Below are 18479 nucleotides of genomic sequence, written 5' to 3'. Positions count from 1 at the left end.
CAACAGTAGAAAACGTTAATACTTAATTTTAGTGTCTTTTGTCCCCTTTTTTGGATCCTGTAATCAGTTGCGTAAGCGTTAGATCTGATTTGTCCACTTCCGTAAGGTGTATTATCATTTTATGTACCATTTATTTGATAATTTCGGAGACTAAAAGTATTTTTGGTTAATCAAACTAATAATTATTATGATAATACATGCATTAAAAGTATCATCAAATTTTATCGTTTATAAATTACTTCATTTTTTTTTTCAACCATCAATAACAAGTTGTATTATATTACATATAATTTATTAAATATGTTTAACATGATTACAGTTTCAAAAACGGTTTACATAAATCTTTGGCTTTCTCTTGATCCATAGAGTAAAAATTAGAATGATTGGACTAACAAGCTTTTTTGTCACAGCTGACCTGTAAATAAAATAGAGAGATTGTAAATAAACACCACAATTTAGAAATATTAACTTTGGGAATCGGGAAAGCGATTATGCACAGAACAATGACTAGATGATTAACTTACTGTTCCATACAACGACATACAAGAACATTTGCTTCCGCACTGATCCACCAACACCGTATTACCGAGTGAAATAAATAGGTCCCCATGCCGACACCCTGTATAACGCCACGAAGTGATCGTTATTAATGTATCTACTTACGTGCAAATTTAGAGGAGTTAATTGTTAGAGGTTAAGAATTTAAGACAGAGTGCTCGGAATTAGGCTAATCTGTTAGAATAGGAATTTTTTTTGTGTGGGAGGAATGGGACAAGTGTTAAGCAGAGAATGGAGACAGTGTATCAGTTAGAATTTTACCTGGTTGGCAAGTACATGACACTGCAGTCGCCGAGGGACAAACAAAGCTATTTCCTACTGACTGGTCAATATACATACAAACTTCTCCCATGGCACAATTATTACTCCTGAACAAAAGAAATCAAAAAAAAAACCTATTTATAAATCATTCTTCCTGGTATAATGGAGAACTGTTGTAAAACACACCAAAGAGTAAACCTAAAATACTTCCTATTACTCACATGGCATTGCAAGGTTTACCATTCAGTGCAGGTGGTACAATATCACGAGCAGGAGCAAGATCTCCACGAAGGGGTCCGGAATCTTCTATAATCGGATTCACCGGATTTACGATCACGGGTCCGGAGTTATCCGGGATGACAGGTTTGACGTCAATTGGCGGCTGGGGCTGGGGAAACAAAGGTAGGATCTGGTCAGTGTTTGGTGGCGCAGGTTGTCCTCCAACCTCAAAAAACTTCATGGCCACAGGAGTTGGAGCGGGCACGTTCCACTGGGGCCATCTTGGGAATGGCATTGGAGGAAACCTTGGTCTGTAGTAATGATAAGTCGGAGGATATGGCAAAGGTCGTTTCACACAATTTTTTCTCCTTTTGTAAGAGTAAGCATGTGTTAAAGATAATAAACACAAAAGGCAAACAATTATTTCTAACTTCATTGTCCTAGCTGATTGGACTATCAAAATACAATATGCATTTGTTGACAGTTTTTTGAGTATATATAAGGAAGAAATGACGTTTAAAGTGTGGGTATGAGAACTATAAGACGTCAACACATGTTCCGATTTCTATTAAATTATGTCCATCAATCAGAATTGACGGACTACGTAACGCCACACACGCTTATATCTTGAAAAAAGAGAGGACATGTACCATTGGCTGCTCGTTTATGACCATCCAATCATAAAGATGGTTACAAGGATTTTTTCTGTGACAAGCGGCCTGCGGAATGTTCAGCAATACATAGATGTTTTCCCATAGCCTAGAGGTAAAGATTTACCCCAGGAAATGACTTAACTGTTAGTAAGGTTGGTTTATTCTAGGTATGGCCATTTGACCACTTACGTGTGATGTGTAAAGAGGCGGCCTGTTGACGGGGTTGGGAAGTTCATCCTATTCAGCATTTTTTTCTGCTTTGAACTCCTTTATTGTGCTTAAATGTAAACATGTCTGGGTTTAAAAAAATACCACCCCAACCCATCCCACCCCACCTACCCCGAAAGATCAAAATTAAAATAAAAATTGCAACTTTGAACCAAGTAAAATTCTAAGCTTTAAAACATATATATTCACAATGAACATATGAAATGTTTCAAGAATTATTACAAAAAATTGAAAAGACGAAACTTTGATAGACCTGTCTAGAAGGTTTTTTTAAAAGTAAGTCTGCAAAGTCAGGATATACACAGCACTGTCTTTGCATTACATTGCATTTCTTTTGTCGTTAGAATTTTTCAGCGTATAAATTTGCACTCCACCATCTTGATTAAGATTAATATTTAAAAAAGTGTTCTAACTGCAAAAACATTTTATTAAACTCTTTGGAATACAAAAACATTTTAAAGTTCTTTATAAAAGATACACAGAAAACCAGTCAGATTTCACAACTTGAACTTGTCAAAAAATCTAGTGTTAGCACTATTATTTCAGTTCAGATATGTAATTTCCGACTAGCATTTACGGAAGCACAGCAAAGAAGTGTCCCTTAACAACTGTCGAATTCGCATTCCACCTGCAAGACGTAAAAGAACAATTAACACATATATATAATCTCTTTGATTTTCAGTTGATTTATGATAAATATTGGGGCCTAATGAAAGCCTACCTCTCCATTTAAGCTATTACAGTAGCATTTGTTTCCACATTTATCAACCATTATTGACGTGCCATAGGGGATAAAGAAGTTTTTATGTCGACACCCTGCAAGGAGAAGACAAATTGATGCAAAGAATTTGTAAAAGAATATTTATAAAATCGGAAGAGATAAATTGATTGGTAAATATTGATGAACTTTAAGTTTCCAATCATAAATAAATATCTATAAAATCTCGCACCTGTTTGGCATCTACATAAGGGATGCACAGGATTGTTCAGGGGACAGATCGACGCTACAGCATCACCATCCAGAGTGGGCGGCAAATAAACGTACTGTTGTCCAACAGGACAATAAGGTGTACTGAAAAAGTGATGTACCAAATGTTTCATCAATTTACGAAAAACACAAAGCAAAAAGAATTAAGGACTATCTAACCATATCTGTTACTGAAATCATTATTACCTAGGGTATGGAGAGATGTACTTGACAGTATTTACGGGTGTAACCGCTTCCCGTCTGGGAATGTTCATATTGTTTGGAGCCATCCTTTGCAGAGGTCTCAAGTTGCCCATGGGAATCGGGGGTCTCAAGTTGCCTACAGGAGGTGGGGGTCTCCTCCTCCTGTTGTTCACTGGCCCCAAGGGTCGATTTTCCATGAACGGCGTGTAATAGTTCCCAGATGCATCGTTTTCGATGTCATCGAAAATTATTACAGTCCAAGGAACAGAAGCATAGAGAAATGAATCGACATACACAAAACATAACAAACAACACAGCAAAAGAATGCTCATTGTCGTAAGTACTGCCATTGAAAACTTTATGAGCGAAAAACAGAAAAATAATATGTATCTTTAATTATTCCTCATGAATACATCCCTGTTGTTTTTGTCTAATACACAGATCTGCAAAATCCAGAATTGTTTACAAACATCCACTTACTAATTATGATCGTGATTTAATTGACATGTATGTTTTGGTGTTTGTTTATGTCAGGAGAATATGAATCTGTGTATTGGTGGGTATATTTATCTATATATCGTGTTATAACCCCAATCCCTGAATGATAGAGGTGTGGGTATATTAGAAATACATCACACGGCCCACGTTAAAGGGAAGTACGCATGCTGTAAAAACAAACGTATGACTATTTGGAATTTCGTAAGATCTGTCAAAAATCACCAGGAAAGCAGACGATCACATACCAAAACTAGATACATGTACATGGCGACATTTCGTCATCGCCAATTAAGGCAATAAAAGTTCTCATTCATAAAATGTTTGTTAATTTGATTGTTGATTGCCAATTATGAAAAAAATATCGGAAAAAGAAAAAAAAAGATAATATAAAAGGAGGGGGAAACCTTGAAACGTGATATACAGTAGTATAAAAGATACTTGTGCAATGTAATAGTTTTATAGTAATGAAACTGTTCCTAGGTAACACAGACATGGAGCAATGCAAGGAGATCCATTGTGTCCTTTCTTATTAGTGTATGTACCCGTTTTATCGTTTATTTGTACGTTAAGAATTTATTGAAAAAGATGCTGTCGTAGGGGTTGTAGAAGATTAGTACATGTCTAATTAAGAAATTTGTTACCATACTTTAATAAGTTAATTTTCAAGCTTTCCTTTGAATTCAAAATTGATATACGTTGTTTTGTTTAATAGAATATTTAGTCTTGCGTAAAAGAATCTAAGACTAAGATCAAAAATATGTATTTGTTTTTTCAATAATTTTCTTCTTTTAATTAATTTGAAAAGGTATATTGTTAAGACTACGGGAAAATATTTGGGGGGGGGGGATATTTTTATTTAAAAAACAAAAGGAAGGCAAGATGTTTGAAAACACTGAAATTATTGATTCTAGGCGTGTTTTTTGTTCAAAAACGGGCCCCTGTTCTATGCAAGTTTACGTTTACTTTTATACAAGGTAAAAGGAAAATGAACAGATAAGTTATCATTTTGGTAATTATTCATCCTCCCCTTTGATGCTAGTGTCATGTTCTAAATTTTGAATGTGCTGGATTGGAGTAAATACACAATTTTGAACAAGTTGTCACAGGACTGTATCATAAAGCGAAAACATAACTCAAGAAGTTATAATAACATACAATGTAAGAATTACTGCTCCCACGAAAATGTTTTTGTCTAAGTATATACAAGCTCTCCTTCATGTCAGGATACTAGTGAAGAAGCCACAATAGTTATATGATTTACATATATAAAATATAAAGGTATCAAATTGAACACAAATACTTAGGTGAGCATGTGGCCCTTTGGTCTCTTAAATTTATATTTCATATGATGAATTCATTATCAGTCTGAAATTCAAAAAAATGAAAATGCACATCTACAGGACACCAGTAATTATACTAGTATACATGTATATTGTACTGCTATACATACATATTCTAAAAGAAGAGTTTGCTACTGTGTAAAATAATAAAGGAGTTCTGGGAACAAGGTTGTTGTAGAAAAAAATAGGGTTTTTTGCCCCCAAATGGCCTCCCCTAGTAAAATGAAACTCCTGAAACCTTGTTGCACATCTGCAGGACACCACAAATCGTATTCCAAGAGATGCTTTAGTTATCGTATAAAATGCCAGAGGAATTCTTAAAACCAGAATTTTATTTTAGAGAAGCATTGTTTTTGATTCCCCAAATCGTGAATTTGAATACTCATAGCTACCGGACTTCACTATATCATATTCCAGAAAATACTTCAATAATAACAAAAACGTTGTTTTTCGACCCCCCCCCCCCCCCCATGGTTTCAGTGGTGAATCGGAAAATTCTGAAACCTTATGGAACAGCTACAGGACTTCACCAATCATATTGTAAAATATGACCTGGCTACTGCTAAAAATATAGGAGGAGTTCTGGGAACCAGGATTTCGTAGAAAAAAAAACTTTGTTTGATTTTAACCACAATTAGTCCCCTAGGTTATTGAAGTTCCATAGGACATCCCCAGTCAAATTCAAAAAATGAATAGGCTATTGCTTTAAATGTAATAGAAAATTGAGGAAGAAGATAGCCTGACAGGGTCGGAGGAACAGACCAGGATAACAACAATATACTCAAACTTTCTTTAGAAACTACAAGTATAATTACCACACTACACCAACTTCTGGCAACTGTCGTGTATTGCTTTTCGTATAATATTAGTGTTACTGACTTTTACATGACCTTTGATCTATTTTTTCTTCAAAAATCAATTTTGCTCCAATTTATTGAACGTCAAATGACTGAGTTCTTGTTATTTAGCATATATATTGCCGTTTTGTATAATTCAGTGATTACATGGGATTTGGTACTAGTTTTATTTCTAAGTTTAGATCATATTTTGATCAACCATTATCAGATGACTATCCAACAAGCTTTTAATAAATATGCCATCTACGATACATCTGCTCCTCAGAACACTTACTACACTCATGAATCTAAACATTTCTCATGTGTAAGACTTTGCTGTGCTCTTGGTGCAGAATTTGGTTCAGACAAATCTTGATAATTTAATTAAATATCTTCTTTTTTGAAATTGCATTCTATTTGATTTCTGTTATACTCCATAAAACACCAGGGAGATATAAAACATTAAGTTTAGCAAAATTTATTTGTTACAATGGATTTCATACGAAAGCACAATAAAAATTAAAATATAAAAGTAGGATTTCTCAAATCATTTAGGCAAAAAATCTCTTTGAAGCATGAACACGATTTTTAACTTTTCTGAGTATCTCTGACAATCGGAATCACTGGGAAATTCATTAGGATGCTGTCCTTTCTTTTGCTATTTTCCAGCTTAGCTTTCGTGGTGACGTCCAAGTTGACCGGAGTCGGTAACGGATTCTGTGGTGTTGAAATGTTGGCTGGTAAAATGTCGTTTTCTTTTGGTGTGATAGTTGGACCAGAAGGTAATAATTTCTGGGAGTTAGCTTTGCAAGATATATTTGAACAGGTTGGCTGTGAAATAAAGAGAAATAAATGTAGTTATTTTCACGATAATGTAACAAAATGATACTGTATGATGTACAATATATTGAGGATACTTCTTTGAGCCCAGAGAAACAAATAATATACTTACTGCTCCATACATATTAAAACAAGAGCATGTGTTTCCACATGAATCCATGGTGACGGTTGTGCCGTATGGTATAAATGTATAGTCAACTCTGCAACCTGCTCTGCACTTGCAGTCGACTTCCGGTATGTATATGGGACAAATGTGGGAACCAGAAAAGACACATTCGTGACCTGTCATGCAACCCCTATAAAGAAAGAAAGTTGTGGTAAAAGGTGATCAATTATGCTGTAAAATTTCAAGTTAATATGTGAAATTAAGTGATACTAAGTTTATACTTAATTGAAAAATTTGAAATCATTATAAAAATAGTCATGACACTTTTCTTATCTACTTACGTTTTATGACAGGATGGTTCATTGGTCTTTGTACTCTCATGTCCCTTCGTTTCAGTTGTTGTATTGGAACCTTGGACCAGGTCTGTGTTGGTATTATTTTCTATATTCCCTTGAGTTCTGTTCGTGTCAGTCGAATTAATATTATCTCTATTCACAAAAATACCTGGTAGTGAGGAACCATCAATTTTATCTGTTATAGGAGTTAATGGTCTTGTAACCACGGGTTCTTCTCGTTTGTCGGAAGTTGGTAGAAATTCTGATGTAACCATTGGGACCTCAACATCAGATGGTATGATGTTATCAGGAAATAGTGGGACGCTGGGACCAGCGAAGTCTGGTGTACTGATCGGAAGGTCATTATTGCGTACAAGAACAGAATCTGGATTGACCTTATCAAACATTGACCAGGTGTTGGCATCTCTCCATTCATCTGGCACATTCCATCCGACTCCGTTTTCAGGGTAGACCCCCGAAGGAAACCCTGTGTCATGTGAATGACCAACATCACTGAAGCCATGAGAGTGTTCGAATTGTCTTCCATTGAGTGGTATGTGAATATGTGAGTTTGGCATTAGTCGTCTGCTCCTGAAAACTCTGCCGACTAGTGGAATAAATCTCATTGGAAATCGTAGAAACCGGGGCCTTCTCATCGTTATATCACCTCTGACCCGAACAGGGCGACGAATAGGAAATATAACTCCGCTGGCAATTTGTAGAAAGAAGAGAAATAGGATTAGAAATTGCATGGTTCTTTTTAGTAATAAATAGCTTATCCTAAAGGTTATAAGGTTAAATGATACGATGAATGTAGTTGTTATTCTTACTCAATTATGCCTGCTTTTAAGTATTGTCTTCTTTTATATCCAAGACAAACTACACATGTTTACGGTATGTTTACGCATTTGACACCTCCAGGAAGCACACGTCATTGAACCACTATCTTTCATGAATGGAAACATTTCCTCATGAATGAAACTCACAAGTTTTGTCATTCACAGGATACTAATACAATCATTTAATGGATTTTTAATACTAGAACTGACCCTAAAGACCCATGACGTATTTGCATCGTTTAGTGGACAGTCAGGACAACGCACGTTGACCAGTGGACCGTGGATCAATTAAGCAAGAACGGTTGCATTACTCGTGCACAGCAATAAAAGGTGACAATATATTATAGAATGTGACCATTATCAATGACAAAATGAAATAATGAGTCATGATGACCATTAACTTAGAATGCTAGGTATGCGATAAATGATAAAAAAAGGATTAGGATTATTATCTTTTATCAGAAGATATTGTAAGAGTTCAATGTATTGAACCAATACAATTCATTTTTACTTTTCGAAATCTAACGTTTAATAGACACTTTTTTTTCTTCATCGGTAATATAATTTTGATACGCAAGTATTTGGCAAGGAATAGTCTTATCTCTCAGTGACAGGTATTTGCGTATTCTCGTGAATGAGGACCATCACTTGGTTATAAACTACTTACTATTTTATCAATGATTATGTTCCAAATTCCTCAATTGTTAGGAGCTATAAATCACGTGATACATTTTAAAACTTAATTCAAGATGTAATAAGTTTGAAAATCTTTAATTTGAATCAAAATCACTGTAAAAAGTATGCATTAAGCACAGGACTGGTGCAGTCATTACTAACAAACCTGCGAATGTTATTTTAATCAAAATGTAAAATCTTTCAGAATGGAAACATAAAACTGCTGTTTGGTCAAAAGAGATTTGGATTTTAAAAAAAAAATTAAAAACATACCTACGTCTTTCCAGCGTCTGTGTCTGCAGATCATATCTCAAGGTTCAAGGTCGATACGTAAATAATTGATTTTCGAACTAAATAACGATTGAAAATCTTTGAAATAAAACAAATCTAAGTTTTGTACATTTTGCAATATTTATAGAATTGGCACATGTTAAATTTTGTTTTTCTGTAGAATTCTCTATATATATTGTACACCAAAGAACTCTATAATATTGTGGTATTTTAATGCAGTTAGAGTGGACTACTCTTAATTCTCATATAATATTAATTGAAACATACAGTGTATTATATAGTAAATTTGTAATCATTATAAGAATTCAAAGGATTTTGTTAGGTCAAGATAAATTAATTGAAGACTTTTTATGCCCCCGTATCGAAGATTCGGGAGTTTATAGTTTTTGCCCTGTCCGTCCGTCTGTCTGTCTGTCCGCAAAAACTTTAACATTGCCCATAACTTTTGATTGGTTGGAGCTATGGCTTTCATATTTCACATGTGTATTCTTTGTGACAAGACCTTTCTTCGGGTACCACCATATTTGACCTTTTTACCTTGACCTTGGAGTTTGACCCAGCTTTGCAAAATTTTTCCACTTTAACCTTGGCCATAACATTTGAACGATTGGTACTAGGGCTGTTTATTCCTTGTGACAAGACCTTTCTTTGGGTACCACCATATTTGACCTTGACCTTGACCTTGGAGTTTGACCTACTTTTGAAAAACTTTAACATTGGCCATAACTTTTGAACGGTTGGTGCTAAGGCTTTCATACTTAGCATATGTAATCCTTGTGACAAGACCTTGCTTTGGATACCAACAACTTTGACCCCTTGACCTTGGAGTTTGACGTACTTTTGTAAAACTTTAACATTGGCCATAACTTTTGAACGGCTGGTGCTAGGGCTTTCATACTTCACATGTGTAATCCTTGTGACAAGACCTTTCTTTGGATACCAACAACTTTGACCCTTTAACCTTTACCTACGAGTTTGACCAACTTTTGAAAAACTTTAACATTAGCCATATATTTTGAACGGTAGGTGCTAGGGCTTTCATTTTTCACATATGTAATCCTTGTGACAAGACCTTAATTTGGATAACAACAACTTTGACCCTTTGACCTACCTTTGGAAAACTTTAATCTTAGCCATAACTTTTGAACAGTTGGTGCTAGGGCTTTCATTCTTCATATATGTAATCCTTGTAACAAGACCTTCCTTTGGATACCAACACTTTTGACCCTTTGACCTTCACCTTGGAGTTTGACCTACTTTTGGAAAACTTTAACCTTGGCCACAACTTTTGAACAGTTGGTGCAAGGGCTTTCATTTTTCACATGTGTAATTCTTGTGACAAGTTCTTCCTTTAGATACCAACAATTATAGCCCATTGACCTTGGAGTTTGACCTACTTTTGAAAAACTTTAACCTTGGCCATATCTTTTAAACGGTCATTGCTAGGGCTTTCATATTTCACATGTATATTTATTTTGAGAAGGCCTTTCCTTGGGCACCATTAATTTTGACCATTTGACCTTGACCTTGATGTTTGACTTACTTTTGAAAAACTTTAACCTTTTCCATATCTTTTCAATGGTTGCTGCTAGGGCTTTCACATTTCACAGGTATATTCCTCGGTACAAGACCTTTACTTTGGGTACCAGCATATTTGATTTGCATTTGAGAAAGTTAAACCTTCGCTATAAGTTGCCATAAGGGGGCATCAGTGTTTCACAAACATATCTTGTTTTGCATGTCATTTTCCCCATTGCAACATAGATTTCTGTTCATCAGTAATTTCTTGACTTTAAAGATCTTTCCCGGAATGAGGTAATTAACTGATTTCTCTTTGCTGAAAATGAATTGTATATGCTCAATATTTAAACTTTTACTCGATGTAATTGTCTCAATGTTCGAAAAACGTTTTAAAAGGTGTATAGAAGGTCCATAAGGAAGAAGCAGTGAGAGCTTCAGTGCATTTGTTTGTCAAGCATCTCTTCACTTGGACGAAAACAAAATTCTATAGCTTGCTAGATGACTAGTAGTATGTGTTTTGTTACCAGATTCACCCCTCCAAATATTATCAAAAACATATTTTTCGGTGTTCAGCAAATTGTAATATCCGAAGAGTTTTCAGTAACCCTGGCAAGACTATATAGCGAGATTACATAGAGACTTTAAGTTTATCCACGGAAGTATAGCTTGGAAATAGCGTTGTATTGACTTGTAAGGTGGAAACATGATAAACAAAAAAGGTATTTCAACTTTTTCACCGCTATAAACAAAATCGGCGGATTAAATATACTGCAATTCTTAGTTGGAACTCATTCTAATCTACAACCTTTGAATTTGGTCAAGACTGACAAGAGAGACCACATATTTTGAATTTAAATCACATTTAGCATTCGAAGCCCAGAAATAATATCGTTTATAGGAAGAATTTTCTCACGACAGGAATAGGAATCACGTTTGATGAATTAATATCGTCTAATTAAAATTGCGCACGCTTAGTCAACCCTAAAAACATTTTATTTTTGTTCAGCAACTACTCAGAAACTCTGGCGTAACTACCCCCAAAACAACCAAGGCCATCTTAAAAAAAAAATGTTTGGTTGCCCTCTCCCGACCGACTGGCTAAAAACGGCCCGACTTAAACTTTTTTAACCTCCAGGAAGCAATTTTTTTATGCATTCCGGAAAATAGATTTTGAAAATTCAGCATTGATGTTGAAATTTTCTGGGGGGAAAAAATTTGTCACCTACCTACCGACCCAATTTTTTCATCCTGAGTCGGGAGAGGGCAAACAAACATTATTTTAAAGTTGGCCCAATGGAAAGTATATCTAGGAGATAGCGCAGTATTGACATACGAGGAGACAAGATAATCAAGAAAGTGATATACATGTAACGGTTCACATTTCTCCATCTGTGGATTATATATTCATGTATCCCAATCTCTCTTTTTTCATTCATTTGAAGTGTATAATTTACTTTTGGTGTAATTCACCCTAGCATTTCAATATTTTGATATAAAAAATAAAATTTTCATTTAAGAAAAACATTTTAGTGATCGACCTACAATCTTTTCGTAACAAAAAATATTTTTCATTATTTTGTAAAATTATTTTAAGCAATATTCCTAATAAAAATGGCAGCGATAAAACCAAAACATACCGGGGTATTCTTTTCCTTTTCAGATATTGTAAAGCAATTCTTTTGGAATATATTTCAGTACCAAAATCTCATAGGCATCTAGCTGCAGAACGTAGCTCTGGGAAGGAAAATGCGGACAGACCCGATATATCTGTCCGAATTTTCTTTCCCATAAACCTAGTTATGCAACTATAATAAGCATCCAAAAAGGCGCGTATTTATTTCGGTCGAAGTAGAGCAAGTGCTTAAAAATCAAGTTCCGGGTCAAATCACCCCCCTCCCCTCCCTCAAATACACTAAAATGAGCAAGTCCATAATTTTCATAAAACTAGTTAATTTCTAAAGTTTACGCGTATTTTTTTTTCAACTCAAAAAAACTAGCTACTGTCTGGTAAAGAAATACTCGAATTTGGAGGGAAAATTCAGAAACTAATTTGTCTCGGAAATACAACGTTACATGTAAGACCTATAGACATTCATGACTAATGATGGAAAAGACAGAAGTGTTTACAGCAGAAATTAGAAAAATCATCAACATTTACGAAAAAAATGCTCTTTTACTCAAATTAGATTTGTATTAAAAGTTGGACCCCTGCTGAAAAACTTGACCTCGGAGTTAACTCGTGTCGAACAATGTGACTGTGAAGACAAGTGACAGAAAATGTATTCCTACGTCCACCGGTTGGTACATAAATGATCGGTGATGCCATAACGAAAATTAAGTTGACAGTGCAATGATTGAAATATATATATAAAAATAATGAAAGTTATGAATAATATTATAAAACATGGTCGTATAACAGACAATACTGGTATTTAAAAAATACTGATAGATGTTTAGGCCTATAGATAAAAAGAAAATCAGATATATTGGTGTAGGCGTCCAGGCACGTGACAGAATAGGCAAAGCAATGGAGATGGAACCTATGTCAAAATATTGATTACATATATCCGTTAGAACATGCAGAACATTTAAAGTCATATATGGCGTAATTTTTATGTTCAGACTAACTAAAATTAAAAAGATTTCTATTTGTTTTATTACTTTATATAAAGATAGGACTTTCCTGTAAATTACACAATTTAAATCAATCACGTTTCAAAGATATTAGAAATTTTAAACAATATCCAAATTATTTACTGACTCCGCATTTAAATAACAGACACTGTTTAAAGTCAATTTAACTATGGAAACATGAGGTTATTCAAGTTCAAATCGGTGAAAATTTTAATTTGAACGTAAATAACATACATGTATTTCATGTTTATCTACACTCAATCTCCTGTTGTTATTTTTTTAGCTCAGATACACCATATATAGCTTTAATATGCTCTTTTTGTATAAAGAAGTGATAAGGTCTTCATCCTGCTTTACGTTAGGGGACTTCAAGATGGCCAAGCAATTCCTCCTGGAAACCTCTGAGTTAGTCATTAAATGAACAGATTTTTAAAAATTTGAATTTTAAAACGTTTTATTATAAAAGGATTTCAAAAAGCATGACAAAAACAGAACACGACAAAATAATAAAACATCAAAATAAATAACATACAAATGGGACTGTGTGCCTCGTCACGGTGAAGTTTGTAGCATAGAGAAGAATGGAGTACGTAAGTTTTTGTTATAATTTATCCAAAAGCCGGGTTCATCTTTTTTATTTTTATAGATTTTATAGACGATCTTTTCGCAATCGGAACATTAATTATACCTCCAATATGAATTCCAGCCGTTTTGGTCAAATAAGGAAAGTCATTTTTAGTGTAGTTTTTGGTTTGAATGTCTGGTATTTGATAAGTAGGGTTGTGTACAACCTTCTTGCGTTGTCGGACGGGCACGTAAATGATTCCCCCGATTGATATGCCATTTGTCCAGCCCACCGGATATTCCACTTCTATGGGCGAGGTCTGGTTTTTCTCCTCTTTACGTTGTATTTCGCTTTCACCAAGAAAATGGACAGGCTCGTTATTGTTTTTGTTCGGTATGTAAATAACACCTCCAATAGTTATTCCCCTTGTGGTTCCATATGGTGTTTTAACAGGTATAACATCGGCATCAGCAAAATTTGTCTTGTCATATATCTTTTCAAATTCTCGATTCTTTTCTTGAAAGGTCTTTTTTCTTTTGTGCACTGGAACATATATAATGCCCCCAATAGTTATTCCTTTTGTCCAAGAGGAATTGCCTTCAACCACATTTTCATAATCAGTTTTGCCATTTTGTTCATTTGTGTATTCGCGGGAGGGTACATAGATGACCCCACCTAGTGATATTCCCGACGTCCAGTCGTTATTTTTATCGAGTTCAGAGTTCGTATGATTTCTTTTTGGTATGTAAATCACGCCACCAATCGAAATCCCATACGTATATTCGTCATCACCAGGAGTGTTCGACTTATTTTTCGGGATTTGGACCCGTTGTACAGGAATGTATATCACACCGCCTATAGATATGCCGGTGTAGTTTGTCTGCTTCTTTACAGGATCTGCTACAGTTCTGTTAGTGCATCGGAGTCTGTGGCACTCAGCCTTGAGGTAGAGAGCAAAAAAAAAAACATTCAAATATTTAATCAATGATAAAAACACAAAATACAGCTAATGCTCCACAATAAAATGACTAGCCTACCTTCAATCTTTTTAAAATGTAATTCGAAAGATAAAAACAATACATTCATATACCTTTCCATAAAGGTTGAAGCAAGAACACACACTTCCACATTCGTCTAAGTGATAGGATTCGCCAAGCGGAATAAACATGTTTCCTACTCTACAGCCCTGGGTACAGTGGCAGTTAGTTCCGGCTACATCAGTGGGACACAGCCATGTATTGTTTTCGGTACATTCCTGACCGATTTTACAATATCTGCAAAATATATATTTTTTAAATGTTTAAAAAGGAACATAATAGAATGTTTAAATTTTAAAAAAAAATGTCTATGAATACATGATGATTTATTATAATCTTTATTACGTTTCTTGGCAGATTTTTAGTCCCTCGGTTGTAGTTGAAGCTGGAGTTGCCGTAGTGACAGGAGGTTTCTGGGTGCTTGTCACTGTTGGGGAGGTTGTTGTTACTACTACTGGAGTTGTTGTTTTATCTTCTCTTAATGATGTCTGTTCAGGTGGCTGTGTAGTTGTAGTTGTTGCCTGTTCGGTAGAAATTAGTGTCGAGGTGTACACCGGCTCTGTTGTTTGGGTTGATGGTTTAAGTGTTGTCTGCTTTGTGCTTCTAAAATCCATCATTGCTGTGGTAGGTTTGTTACTTGATAAAAATCCGGAAGAAACCAATATTGGTGTCGTTTGTGTTGTTTTCATTGTTGGAGTTACTGGTCTTTCAGTTGTTGGTGATGTTGTGCTTTCCAGGACTACTTCAGTTGTTTGGTGTGTTGTCATGTTCATAAACTCATCATAATATAAATACGTGGTATTATCTGTCTCGTTGAAAAACCAGTCGTAAGGGCCTGTAACATAGTCATACACCGGGGTCTCTGTGTGTGAATAGTAATTATCTGTAGTTGTCGGTATGCCTGTTGTTTCAGGTGTATTTAGTATTGTTGTTGTTGTTTTTGCTGTTGTTAGTGGCTGTGCTGTTGAAGATGCCATAATAACCTCCGCTAGTTCTGGAGTCTCAGTTGTCTCAGTTTTTGTGCTTGGTTTCAGACTTGTTAGGATTCGTGTTGTTGTATTAGGTAATGCATTAGTTGTTGTTGTTGTTGTCGGTGTTGTTTCTTTCATCGTTGTGGGCCATATGATTGTAGATTCGCCTATTTTTGATGTACTACTTACTTGCGTTGTTGTTTCTTTATCTGGAGTTGAGTCATCAATCGCAACGTCGGATCTTGACGATATAAGCTGTTTATTTGTCATAAAATCCAAAATTATTTCCTCATTTATCTGGTCAACAGCCACAGGTGCAGGTATTGTTGTCGTTAATGTTGGCACACGTGGTGTATCCTTATACAGGTTTGTTGTTGATTGAGGCATGCTAGCATTCGTCTTTAAAGTTACTATTTCCGTATCCATAGTAGTTGTTTTTGTAATTAGTGTTGTTGCCACTGTTGTTGTGGTCACTGTACTAGTTCTTGTTACAGTGTCAGATTTTGGAGTCTTTGATGCTGATGTAGTAGTCGTTGGATTATCAAATATTAGGTAGGGAAATGATATGTTTATTTCCTGAGGTCTATACTTAAAGAAGGCTGATTCATTCTTCTGTTCTTTTCCTATTTTTTGATCTACCATATCCATATTATTCTGACCGTCGCCAGTTGTTCTATTCACAATGATTGCAGGGTCTGTTGACGGAATACTGTTAGTTGTCATTGTTGTCGATGTTGTTTCTAATTCTGTTGTTGTTGTCTGTGTTGTGACATCCGTAGCAGAAGTTGGGTGTTCAAAATCTCTTAACTCCATAATTGATAAAGGAGGTAGGGTCATTGTTGTTGTTTGGTAAGTTACTGATGGTTTTTGTGTTGTGAAGACTGCTGTTGCACTAGGATCACCTTTAATTCTATGTAAAGGAATCGACGGCATTGTTGTTTTTGTTGTTTGTGTTGAAGGTTCCACTGGACCCTCAGTAAATACACTGTAAGGCGATTCATTGACCTGTTCTGTTTCGTTATATTTTGGATCAGATATTGGTTTAGGTACAAATATAGTGTCGTTTTTACGTTTTATGCTATCTCGGCCAATTATCTTAACAATAGGTTCCAGTGGTCTCATAACATATGGCTCCTTTTCCTTATTTGATATACGAGGAATTACTTCCGGTGGGAAGGGTATCTGAGAGGGGTCCCATGGAAAAGGTTGTATGTCCAGCGGCAGGGGAGACTGACTATCAGGTGGCATTGGACCAAAAGGTTCAATTATCAATGGCTCATTACTGAGGTCTAAATTTGGAAATTCAGACAAATCAGCTACATCCGTCAACATTTCGTTAATGTTTCCGGGAAGCGGAACAATGCTATTCACATTCTGTTCAGTTGGGAGGCCATCCACTATAATACTGGGTGGTGTGACAGAATCTGACCCAAATGGTCCTGGAGTCAAACCTATAGGAAGCCCTACATCGACTTTATTGACACCGCCGGTACTACCAGGGATTGGTTCATGAATAATTTCAATAGGTGGGGGTAGGCCACCCGTAGGAAGATCATTAACTTCAGTAATATCAAATGGTGGGCCTATATTATCCAGGCTAATAGGAATGCCCATAACTGGGGCTTTAGGGCGCAACTTAACGGTTTCTGGCTTTGGAGTAATCCTTTTTTTGTTAGTTGTTGAAGGCTTAGGCTTTTCAGAAACGGGGATCCCCTGACCTACTGGATCCTCACTCTTACTGATAAAAGGTGGTTTCACAAACACAAAATTAGCAATAATACCATCATCTTTTTTACGTGGCCGAGGTTCAGGAATGTTTAGTCGTTGAGGTGGATTAGGAATATTCGTATGTATTTTATTAAAAATCCGTTTGCGCTTTATTTTTACAGGAATTCCCTTCGCGGTATTCTGTTTTCTTATCATCCAATCATTAATTTTCCTCAGCCATAGTTCATATTTACTTATTCTTGGCTTCTTTGAGGGCCTGGTGGTAGGTGGATGTAGAATTCCTGTGGGAAGAAACATATTGGTTTGTATCTGCATACCCGATTCCGGAAATCGTGGAACTTTTCCTCTAGTTCCGTATGTCAAAATGTTTTTCACAGGATATTGTCCATATTTGTGTGGAAATTGTTTCGGTCGATATATTTTCTTCATTTTACTTTGGTGCATCATCAACGTAGGATTTTTCGGATAATGGGTGTGTGGTTTAAAAGGTCCATGAGAGTGTCCGTATATTTTCTTATTCAACGAAATATGCACATGAAAATCTGGTGGCAAGCTGTATTTCCGAATAAGGAAAGTCTTGTACATCACTGGCTTTGGAAGTGGACGAATTCTGTGATGGATGAATTTTGGCTTGTGAAATTTATGGAAAAATCCGTGGTCCTCCATTCCGTGAGGGTGATGATGATTGTGAGGAAAGTGGGAATGAGGAGGATGCTTAGGAGGGTGAGGATGAGGAGGGTGAGGATGGGGATGAATATGATGATGATGATGGTGATGATGATGTTTTTCAATCGGAGGCAAAAATATTTTCTTGGGTTTGAAGAAATAAGTTCCGTCACAAACACAAGATAACATTACAGTCACAAAAAGAATTTTTAAAATATCCATTGTTTTCAGCACAGTCAGAAACTTTTTGATAAGAATCAAAACTATCTGTGTATTTCACGTGCGCATTCTAAACATCCCATTGTTTTAATACATCGAGAAGACAAATGGCAATATACTAATAGTTGATCCGTATGTGTCATCGCTTTTAGAAATCTGATTGGTCAGGTACTGGACATCTTTATGCTTTTATACCGATGGTCATGGTATTTGTAATGACTCTATGCTATACACACAACATTTGATGGCCAAGCTTGTTCTCTTGACGACTGGAGAGACAACCGTCAA

At 35.7% G+C, this 18479-nt stretch overlaps 4 protein-coding genes across 4 annotated transcripts; all 4 read right to left on the bottom strand.

Annotated features, from left to right (window-relative positions):
* Positions 1 to 330: 330 nt before the first annotated feature.
* Positions 331 to 1549, bottom strand: LOC133205040 (uncharacterized). The gene is made up of 4 exons (XM_061340786.1): positions 1041 to 1549; positions 820 to 926; positions 525 to 619; positions 331 to 415 (listed from the first exon to the last, which is right to left on the bottom strand). The coding sequence occupies exons 1-4, from the start codon at positions 1472 to 1474 to the stop codon at positions 389 to 391; spliced, it is 663 nt and encodes a 220-aa protein (XP_061196770.1). The 5' UTR covers positions 1475 to 1549; the 3' UTR covers positions 331 to 388.
* A 929-nt stretch (positions 1550 to 2478) lies between these two features.
* Positions 2479 to 3443, bottom strand: LOC133178340 (uncharacterized). Its single transcript, XM_061313073.1, has 4 exons — positions 3094 to 3443; positions 2870 to 2991; positions 2641 to 2735; positions 2479 to 2547 (listed from the first exon to the last, which is right to left on the bottom strand). Exons 1-4 carry the CDS (start codon positions 3438 to 3440, stop codon positions 2521 to 2523), a joined length of 591 nt encoding a protein of 196 aa, XP_061169057.1. The 5' UTR covers positions 3441 to 3443; the 3' UTR covers positions 2479 to 2520.
* Positions 3444 to 6334: 2891 nt separating this feature from the next.
* On the bottom strand, positions 6335 to 7797 carry LOC133178339 (uncharacterized). The gene is made up of 3 exons (XM_061313071.1): positions 7052 to 7797; positions 6717 to 6900; positions 6335 to 6595 (listed from the first exon to the last, which is right to left on the bottom strand). The coding sequence occupies exons 1-3, from the start codon at positions 7795 to 7797 to the stop codon at positions 6353 to 6355; spliced, it is 1173 nt and encodes a 390-aa protein (XP_061169055.1). The 3' UTR covers positions 6335 to 6352.
* Positions 7798 to 13551: 5754 nt separating this feature from the next.
* LOC133178338 (mucin-2-like) lies at positions 13552 to 18194 on the bottom strand. Its single transcript, XM_061313070.1, has 5 exons — positions 16507 to 18194; positions 15990 to 16470; positions 14953 to 15935; positions 14661 to 14844; positions 13552 to 14510 (listed from the first exon to the last, which is right to left on the bottom strand). Exons 1-5 carry the CDS (start codon positions 18192 to 18194, stop codon positions 13614 to 13616), a joined length of 4233 nt encoding a protein of 1410 aa, XP_061169054.1. The 3' UTR covers positions 13552 to 13613.
* Positions 18195 to 18479: the final 285 nt, after the last annotated feature.

The sequence above is a fragment of the Saccostrea echinata genome, unplaced genomic scaffold (assembly GCF_033153115.1).
Source record: "Saccostrea echinata isolate AGI-Se365-2 ecotype Australia unplaced genomic scaffold, CSIRO_AGI_Sech_v1 ptg000002l, whole genome shotgun sequence".
Lineage (NCBI taxonomy): Eukaryota > Metazoa > Mollusca > Bivalvia > Ostreida > Ostreidae > Saccostrea > Saccostrea echinata.
This window is presented reverse-complemented; position numbering and strand designations above follow the sequence as displayed.